Genomic DNA, 10,410 nt, shown 5'->3' on the forward strand with positions numbered 1-10,410 from the left:
TTCAAGGGCCGTCGGGGCTTGATCTTGAATTGGTGGATGGTTTATCCAAGGGCCGTCGGGGCTTGATCTTGGAAGAAAGATGAACGAAGAACGAAGAACACTTTCTTCAAGGGTCGTCGGGGCTTGATCTTGAATTGGTGGATGATTGTTGATCCAAAGGGCCGTTGGGGCTTGATCTTTGGATGAACGATGAACGAAGAACGCTTTCTTGATTCTTCGGGAACCTGGATGCTTGAGAGCTTCGGAGTTTCAGAGCTTCAGAGCTTCAAGAGTTTTGCCTAATGATTTTGGTTCCCCAAATGAATGAAATGGGATTGTATTTATAGAAATTTCCAAGGCCTAATTTTGAATATAATATTCCAGATGAAATAAGTCGTTTCTGCCAGGTGTTGACACGTGTCCTATTTGATGACTTTTCCAACTCATTTCAATTTTCGTTGAGTCACACGCTACGTGTAAAATTTATGTAATACATGAGCGTTGAAACTTTGATTTATCGGTCAACATTTATTTACCGAAATTTCGATGTCTACAAAGAACTCTAGAAAGGAAAAAAACTAGAGGTGAGGTGAGGTTCTGTTTAGGTACAATGAAAAAGCAAAACAGCTTTGGAAGCATATTTGTAGAAACAGCTGAATTGAGAAAATAGAATTTGTTAAGCAAAAAATTTCTATACTATTTATTATGAATTTTATGTGTTATTTCTTTCATGCATTTCATCAGTTATTATATATATTTACTGGACCTTAAAGGATTTTAAGAAAAATATTGTCTTATGCATTTAGTGAAGTTATTATCTTAGTACACTAGTCCATGTTAGGGCCAGAAGATTTTATTATTTAACTGAGCTAATTATTTTATCGAACATTCATTTATCGAGATTTTATTGTATGAAGAGAACTTGCATGACACATGTATATTATCATTTTTCTTTGTCTCTCGTCATATAGCATGAGAAGAATTTGCATGTATATATACTTTCAAGTCACGAGAGACAGAAACAAGAGATATATTTCCGCAATGAATGAACTCTACGCCCTGCCTACTGAGAGCACTGTACATGGGGAATTTGTTCAACAAAAAATTCTAAATACCTAAACAAGGACATAAGATTTTGGGACTTCGGCGGTCTATCCAAGTATATACGTGTGAATTATTGAAATGAATCCACTACAAATTTTTATTTTTATTTTTTTTTTTGAGATACAAAGTTTAGGAGAGTTGCAACTCTCACCACCAGCATCAGAACATATCCACAACTTCAAGTTGGAAGGACTTATGCGTGACATCTAATTAACAGTTGTCACTAATATGAATTTACGTAAGAATTTATAAATCGTGAACCAACAAGAACTGCTGACAGTGAGATCAAACTTAGATTGGAGATTAACCACAAACACACCTTTACCAACTAAAGCAACCCTGTTTGGCTCACTACAAACCTTTTCATTATAAAATCTCCTTTAGTTAGATGTTTCATCAACCTCTTATTAGCGAATATTAATGAGATTTTAACCTTTCTTTATGTCTGATCAGTCAGTCAATTAGTTCATTTCCCTCTCCAACTCCTCCAACTTGGCCACTAATCTGTTTTCTTTTCCTTTAAGCACTTTCCTATCTACAAAGATATAGCAGACCCACTTCCGCTACCAATTTTTGTTTTTTTTTCGCTTTTTTTCATAGTGGTGTTTGTGTTTCATCAACACAATAATTTTATCGATTAGCTTCTACTGACTTTTGTTTTCTAGTTTGCGGCTTTTTGTGTTAACAGTTTTGAGTTTATCGAGTGTAACTGAGTTAATTGGTGATACATAATTTGATTTACAAAATTTGGTTTAGAACAAAAAATAATAGTAAAAGCAATAGAAAACATTACAAACATTTATTAATCAATTAAAAATTGGATTTGAATTCACTGTCAAATTTTATAGCAACCATTTTTGTTGTCAATCCACGTCATGCCACATAAAAAATAACATTTTGATTGAAACACTAATGTTGTCTTTCTTTTTGTTTACTGTTATTGATGGTGTAGGATGTTTAACATCTTCTTTGATGATGCTCTAAGCTGTCTAAATTACGGTCTGGTAAGTACTTGGTTACAGTCAACCTACCAAAAATCTAGGCCGTCTAAATTACTGTCTAATAAACTGGTAAGTACTTGGATTACAGTTAACCTACCCAAAAAAAAGGGACTTACTTCAACATTAATGAAATCGCAATGCAGATGTGATTGCAGCCAGGTTCAGCAACTTGTGAATGTTTGAATCATCAAATCAGGAGCTGCTTTTTTGTTTCTCGTAATTTTCATTCTTTTCGAGTAACGACGTTAATTATAACATGAGAACTGCAGATGAATTACGTAACCATCACTTCCTGCTGGTTGAAAACCATCAAAATTTTCGAAAACCCTGCATGCAAAACCCTAGCAATTGCAATGTTTAGCCAGGCTGCTGTCATGCCTGAGGACAAAATTAACTAACTGTGCTTAATTGATTTTTTTCTAATTCTTGAATGGATATTGGGATAATATATTATCCAAAGCATGGATAAAAGTTGGTTTATCAACTTAGTGTCAAAAAGGCTTTAGGCAATCAATTATGATATCTGATATTCTACTTTTATGAAGTGGAAGAAAGATAATTTCCCTACTGTTATTATCTCATGAACAAAATTGCATGGTGAAGTAGCATTCCACTTGCATGCCTCTAACAAATTAAAGAGAGTGCAGCTGCTTGTCGCTCGTTGTGTGCGTGCTCCGAATTATGACAACGACTAGTATTAGGTACGTGTAGGCCAGTTTTCCGGTATGCTGTTCTAAGTTTCTTGTGTGTGGGATCGCAGCATGTTGGTCGAGCACTTCACATAGTGGTACGGAGGAGATGAGTATGTGTAGAGTACAAGTGAAATGTAGGAGAAAAAGTTTTTCCCAGAAGATTAAACCTCTTTTTTGAAGTGCATGTGACTAAGAATGCATATGATCTGGTCCTTCCTCAGTGAACCATACATTCAGGAAGTGACACTCATATGTATATGACTTTGAAGATACATATACAAGCAGATGGAGGATGAATGGCCACTCAGGCGACCCATTGGTGTCATGGATTCCTGCCTTTTTCATTCAAATATGGTGTGGATGAGGAGGTCTGATTAACCCCACTAGTATCATGTCACCCAAAGTGAGGCAACCAATGGCAGAAACACATACTCTCAAGGACAGAGTACGTTTCAGATTATCGGGGTTCTAGAGTAAGTTGCAAAATGGGTCACAAGATTTTAACTACAGCTTTCTCTAGTTGTAATCTAATATTTTGACATTCGACCGATTTACACATTTCGTTAAGTTGACGGTTCATATATATATGTAAATTGGTCAAACATTAAAACGTTGGGATAATCGTGAACCGTTTTAATACTAATCCCAAACTTCAATGGATATATGGTATTTATGGTATTTATAAAAATTCGTTGATAATAAACTCTTATGCTAAAAGTATTTTGATAAGTCGATATTATACTATATATTTTATCTTAATTTTAGTATTAATTTATTGGTTATTTTGTAAGAATTTTGATACTTTGAATTATATTTCTAATGTAGGATTGTTCGTGTCAAAGTTTCAAAATTTTCTACCAAGCGATTTATTTATGCGAAGAAATAAAAGAGCAGTGTGCAGTGTTGTCAAAATGATGTTTTGGGCTTATTTGGGTTTTTTGGCGTCCAAGATGATATTTTTGGATTTGAGACCTTCTGGCAATTATGTTCGTGATGTCCTAAGTTTTAATTCAAGTCATTTTGGGTCTGTTTTGGAGCATTGAAGATCTAGAAACATGGGATTCTTTGTGGTTGGGCAAATTTGCAAAAGTTAGAATATGAATGTATTTCCTATTTATCTTATTTTATTATGTTTCCTTGTTTTTAAAAGACCTTTTCTAGTACATATTTTTAATTTGTAATAGTATAAATAAGGTGATTTAGCCATTCAAAGAAAAGAGAGAGAAAGGTCTATGGAGAAGGTGGCAGAAGAAGGTCTGGGGAAGGTTCGGTTCATCAATCCTGAGGATTTTCCTAGTGAGGAACCTCACATATCAGCGCCAGTGAAAACAGCTTGAAAGGACATCGGAATGGGATTTGGGGTAGTTAGTTAGTAAGAAAATAAGAATTGGTAGGATAATTGGGAAGACTAATTAATGTATTTGTACGTGTTTTTTTTTTTTTGGTTAATAGCTACTTTTATTGCAAACTAGAAGCAAACAAAAAACATAACCAAAGGCCCAAAGCTAACATATGGACAAGCAAAAAGTGGGTCAAGGCAAACAGAGTACAAATGGGCCAACCAACTGTTAAAGCCCAAACACACAAACAAATTTACAGACTCTAGAAACATCCACTGCATCTGCCACTGCCACAGTAAACCTTGATCCGTCCAATTCCTTGTCCACAGCCTAAGCATCACCTCTTCAAATGCAGCATCCTACCTCGATCTGCTGCACGAGCATAGCCACAAAGAAAGGATAGCCAGCAATTGATCGAAGGAAGCCATCTATTGGGATGAAATCCGTGGAAGCCCACGAATAACACTGCCGATAAAGGCAGATAACCAAGAGAATGTGGTGGTGTTGGAAACACCCGAGCCGGTGAAAACGTTGGAGCTCTACACACGATCTCCATGAGATTCATGGTTGAGAATCAGAATAATGATGAACGAAGAGGAGGGATACCAGCTGGGCAAGAGGGATATAATAGATCAGGGTAAAAGGCAGGAAGGGAGAGCAGTAGAAACAAAGAGCAGAGAAGAGAAATAGAGAAGGGAGGAAATGGCGACCGACCTCGACTGAGGCTAGGGTCAGCGCCACTGGGTTTTCTTAATTTTTGAAGCCTCACACAGAAGGTGAGAAAGACTTTCAATATGAGAGAAAAACTCTCACTCGGAGAGAAAGTTTTGGTGTTCTTCCAGAATTAGAATTTTAGATTTATATTTGTAGATAGTTAAGTAATGTGTTTGCTATGTATTGTGGTTATTTGTGTTTTGGCTTGGTTTGCCAGGACGGATAACACAATGTAATTCAACTAATTATATTGTTTTAGGGAAAAAATTCAAATGCCCCATCAGGCCTCAGCTTATGAAAAAACACTTGGATTTGGACGCTTGACCACGTGGCCGTTATTGAGTGAGGGTTGATGGAGTTTCTTTGCGTCTTAGGTTGTTTGCTAAGTGGAACGTAAGAATTTTTTAAACTTATGACATTCATTCAATTAGTCGTTTTCAGTTTAGTTCTAACTTCTAAGACATTTTGAAATGTACAATTTATCTTTATATGTCAAATTTATCACACTTTTTATTTACTTTTCCATATTCAATGAACTAAATATGACTAATTTTAATGAAAAGTTAGCAAAATTTAATAATAAGGGGTAAAGTGATACGTCTAATGTTTAAGGGTTAAGAGCCACTTAGAGCATCTCTAATGAGGTTCATAAATGGAGTCCCTACAATTGTATGATCCTTATATATAAGGACAAATGACTTCTAATGGGTCGGAATTGAAATCCTCAAAGTATCTCAATACATAAGGACTCGTCTGATGCCTCAAAAATAATTCTCAAATATGAGGACTACATATAGGGACTCAAATAGTGGATTCCATATTACTTTTGAGTGAGGATAGTGCTACTCTTTATGTTTTTTTTCCCTTGTTTTTTGAACCCACCCAAGTGGGGCAACTTCTCATTTGCCTTTTTTTTAAATTCTTGAAAAATCCATGGTAGGGATGGTTTTTTTTTTATTTTTATCAATGGCTACAATATTTCAATGAAATGAATAATAATTTTTTAATATTTAGTCCCTATATTTAGGGATTATAGAATTGTCATTGTAGACAATATTCTTTTAGGGACTCGAATATCCTCTAAAGCTCCTAAATGAGTAATCAAACGTGGTGGTGGGAGTCCCTAAGTAGGGACTAGTAGTATTCCTCTTCACTTATAAGTGAGAGATCTTAGTTTTGATTCTCGCTAAAGACGAATTTGAACAAAATTATTGTTAGCCTATTGTGAGGCTAAGTCTACCCCTCTCCCATAATGTAAATAATATTGTTTGTTCAAAAGAATATATATTTAAGGGATAAGTACCCAATTAAGTCCAAGGCATTACCAAATTTTCTAAGAAGTTAGCCGAAATGATCATTTGATTTGCTGAAATAATCACTTTTCAACATTTCATCGATTATGTCCCAACGTTTTGTCAATATATTGTCATTATTAAATCGATAATGTTGTTAGTATTCAACCCTTTTGTTCCTTCAACAATTGGATTTGTAAAATGAATTTCAATCAATTTCCCAACTTTTTCTTACCACGCTTAGACCCCGCGATTCGATCTTTACCGACCTTCTTGTCTAATCCACTAAAAAAAATTTATATTTTATTGTGAAACAAGATCAAGTGGATAGGAACCAGATCTCTGGATATTCTTTGTAAAAATCTTGAGAATCTTATAATTATATTCGTTTATCGTACATCGTGCAATCAATTTTCATCAGATATTGTTTATATTTAATTTTAAATAAAAAATTTATAATAATTTCTAACTACATGATGAATAAATATGATTAAAAGATTTTTAAAATCTTACAAAGAGGATCCAAGAAAATCCTCGTTAATTTCCCAAGTCCAAAGACAAAGCCCAAAGCCCAAAGCCATCACCTTTCCCTAACATGCCCCACCTTGTACAGAGTGTGCAGCGCCACCGTCAAAAATTACCAAATCTCAAATCCTCCGCCGCCCATGGCGGGTTCCTCCCTCATGGAAAACCTCTTCCAGCGCACGCTGGAGGACCTAATCAAAGGCCTCCGCCTCCAGCTCATCGGCGAGTCCGCCTTCCTCTCCAAAGCCCTCGACGAAATCCGCCGCGAGATCAAATCCACCGACGCCGACACTAAAGCCAACGCCCTCCACAAGCTCACCTACCTCTCCTCCCTCCACTTCTACAACATGTCCTTCGCTGCCTTCCACGTCGTCGAGCTCCTCTCCTCCACCCGCTTTTCCCACAAGAAGATCGCCTACCACGCCGCCGCCCACTCCTTCTCCGACGACACTCCCGTCCTCGTCCTCATCACCAACCAGCTCCGCAAGGACCTCACCTCTACCAACGAGCTCGAGGTAAGCTTAGCGCTCGAATGCCTTTCTAGAATTGCTACTATAGATCTTGCTAGGGATTTGACACCAGAGATTTTCACCTTGCTGGGTAGCGGCAAGGTTTTCGTCCGAAAGAAAGCAATTGGTGTGCTTTTGAGGGTGTTTGATAAATACCCAGATGCTGTGAGGGTGTGTTTTAAGCGTTTGGTTGAGAATTTGGAGAGTCCTGACTCGCAGATTGTGTCTGTGGCTGTTGGGGTGTTTTGTGAGCTTGCTTTGAGAGAACCCAGATCATATCTTCCGATGGCGCCTGAGTTTTATAAGATCTTGGTTGATTCCAAGAACAACTGGGTTTTGATTAAGGTGTTGAAGATATTTGCAAAGTTGGCTCCTTTAGAACCTAGGTTGGCGAAGAGGGTTGTTGAGCCAGTTTGTGAGCATATCAGGAGGACTGGGGCCAAATCATTGTTGTTTGAGTGTATTAGGACAGTGATGACCGGTTTGAGTGATTATGAATCTGCAGTGAAGGTTGTCGTTGTGAAGATTCGGGAAATGCTAGTTGATGATGATCCGAATCTCAAGTATCTTGCGTTGCAGGCACTTTCGGTGGTTGCCCCAAAGCACTTGTGGGCAGTGTTGGAGAATAAGGAGGTTGTGATTAAGTCTTTGAGTGATGTGGATACGAATATCAGGCTGGAGTCTTTGCGTCTTGTTATGGCAATGCTGTCTGAGAATAATGTGGCTGAAATTTGCAGGGTGTTGGTCAATTATGCTCTTAAATCTGATTCCGAGTTTTGCAATGAGATTTTGGATTCCATTTTATCAACATGCTGCAGTAATGTGTACGAGATTATTATTGACTTCGATTGGTATGTATCACTTCTGGGAGAAATGGCGAGGATCCCGCATTGCCAGAAGGGGGAAGAAATTGAGAAGCAGCTTATTGATATTGGTATGAGGGTCAAGGAAGTTAGACCAGAGCTTGTCCGGGTCAGTCGTGATCTGCTGATTGATCCTGCATTACCTGGTAATCCTTTCTTACACAGGATATTGTCGGCTGCTGCTTGGTTGTCAGGGCAATATGTTGAATTCTTGATAAACCCGTTTGAGCTCATGGAGGCACTATTACAGCCTCGTACAATTCTCTTGGCACCATTTATAAGAGCAATATATGTACAGTCTGCTCTTAAAGTTTTAGTCTTTTGTTTAAATTCTTACCTTTTGCAGAGGGGGAATACTGCTTCCTTTTCAACTTTTGATGGATTGGTTTTGGAACGAGATGACCCAGAGAGTTCTATTTTGGCATCATGTGATGCTCCTGTGCATTGCATACAGGATGAAGGATTCAACCCGAGGGTTTTAAATCAATCTTTTGAAGGTCTTTCTGTGGAATATGATGGGGAGGAAACTTCTACTCTTGGGCAGACATCTGCATTGTCTTCATTGAAGGACGGTTTCACACGTGAATCTATCATAAACCTTTTAAATCGAGTTGAATTGGCTGTGACTCCACTAACGGGAAGCTATGATGTAGAAATACTAGAGAGAGCACGGAATATACTTTGTTTCATCGAGTTGATTAGGCAAGAACTGCTTGATAGTCCAGTACACAAGGACGAAAGTTTGGAAAGTGAAGAAGCACAAGTGTCCCAAATCATCAAAGTGATGCATGATGCCTTTTCAAGTGATCTAGGTCCTGTCTCGGTGAGTGCTCAAGAAAGAGTTCCTGTACCAGATGGGTTAATGCTTGCAGAGAATCTTGAAGACTTGGAAAAAATCTTCGGTGATGTTCAACTACCTTCGTTAAGTTCATTTTCTCTTGGAAGCCCACAGTATGAGGAGAGAGCTGGTTTTTCTATTCCTATCCATGAAAGCAAAGAAGAGCCAGCGCCATCGAACGAATCCACGTCTCTGCTTGCAGAGCACCGTAAGCAGCACGGTTTATATTATCTTTCCTCTGCGAAGAAGGAAGATAATTATCCACCTGCCAATGATCCTAAATTACAGGTTGATACTAATGACGATGACGAAGATCTAGTTAAATTACTTGTTTCAAAGAAAAAGCCATGTCATGCAAAGCCTCGGCCTGTGGTGGTGAAATTAGATGGAGATCAAGCACCTATTGCAGCCAACCCTCGCCCGAAGGAAGATGTGTTGTCTGGTACCGTGCAAAACGTTCTTTTAGGTAGCGACACCAATCCCACTTCATCTCAGAGTAAAGTATCCACCAAGTCATCGAGTAAGAGAAAAGGAAAGGAGAAACTAAATGTTGATTCTGCTAAAGAAAACTTGGGTGATGTTGAAAAGCATGATCTAGGAAACCCAAGTTCAAGAAATAGCAAGCACCATAGTCATGGTAAAGGGAGAAGACACGGAAGCCCAGGGAAGAAGGGAGATGAAAGAGAAGAAAATGGTCAGAAAGTGAAGCAGAAAAGTAGTCATAGACATAGTAAGCACCAAGCTCGACAACGAGCGGAAGTGCCTTTGAATGTGGTTGCACAAACACCGGTCGTTCCAGATTTTCTTTTGTAGTGTTAAAAAGGTTTGAATTTACTTTTTACTCATCATTTTCACAAAGCTTGTCCTTGTATACTGTTGAGGTTAATCCTGCTGTAGATTTATACATTCGGCTTTTCTGGTCTTGGTTTGTGTTTGCACAACTGTTGGGATTCCCCTTGTTTATGTTTTTAAGCGAGAGGATGGGAGTGAATTTCATTCGAGCTATGAAGTTTAAGGTTCTTTCTGATTTCTGTTTTGACTACTGATCAATATGGGTATGATTGAACAACAAAACGATAACAATCAAACCTTATTTCACTAAGTGGGATTGGCTATATGAATTCTAGAACGTCACTACGCTTATCTTTGCGCCAAGTCTTCCGTTAGATGTAAGTATCCCATATGTTTTTTTACAGTCTCTGTCTAAGTCTTCCCAGGTCTATTTTTACCTCTTGTCCTGAACTTCCGTCTCATAATCACATCATCTAACTGAAATATTTTTAGGTCTTCGTTCACATGTCCAAATTATTTTAACAGAGCAACTTTGTCATCACTTTCGTGTACATCGGACGGCATCCCTTTCGGGGTTACTTAGTGACCGATTCACTCGGCGTAGATTGACTGAACGCTGAAAGCCTTCCACTGGCAGGAGATCGTGTTTTTCAAGAAATGCTTTGGCAAGAAATAAAATAATGAGCATCACTCCTCATGCAAATATCACATGGCGTGTCAGCGGCGACTTTAAAGAAAGATTGGGAGCTACTGGAAAAAGC

The 10,410-nt window shown here is 38.1% G+C and overlaps 1 protein-coding gene across 1 annotated transcript; it reads left to right on the top strand.

Moving 5' to 3' along the window:
* The first annotated feature begins 6,662 nt into the window (after positions 1-6,662).
* Positions 6,663-9,884, top strand: LOC126626807 (AP-3 complex subunit delta-like). The gene has a single exon (XM_050296203.1). It carries the CDS (start codon positions 6,788-6,790, stop codon positions 9,668-9,670), a length of 2,883 nt encoding a protein of 960 aa, XP_050152160.1. The 5' UTR covers positions 6,663-6,787; the 3' UTR covers positions 9,671-9,884.
* The last annotated feature ends 526 nt before the right edge of the window (positions 9,885-10,410 follow it).

This window comes from Malus sylvestris, chromosome 6 (genome assembly GCF_916048215.2).
Source record: "Malus sylvestris chromosome 6, drMalSylv7.2, whole genome shotgun sequence".
NCBI classification, from domain to species: Eukaryota; Viridiplantae; Streptophyta; class Magnoliopsida; order Rosales; family Rosaceae; genus Malus; species Malus sylvestris.

Bases quoted from the DNA above. Each gene is read 5' to 3' on its own strand.
- LOC126626807 (XM_050296203.1), top strand. From the start codon at position 6,788: ATGGCGGGTTCCTCCCTCATGGAAAACCTCTTCCAGCGCACGCTGGAG.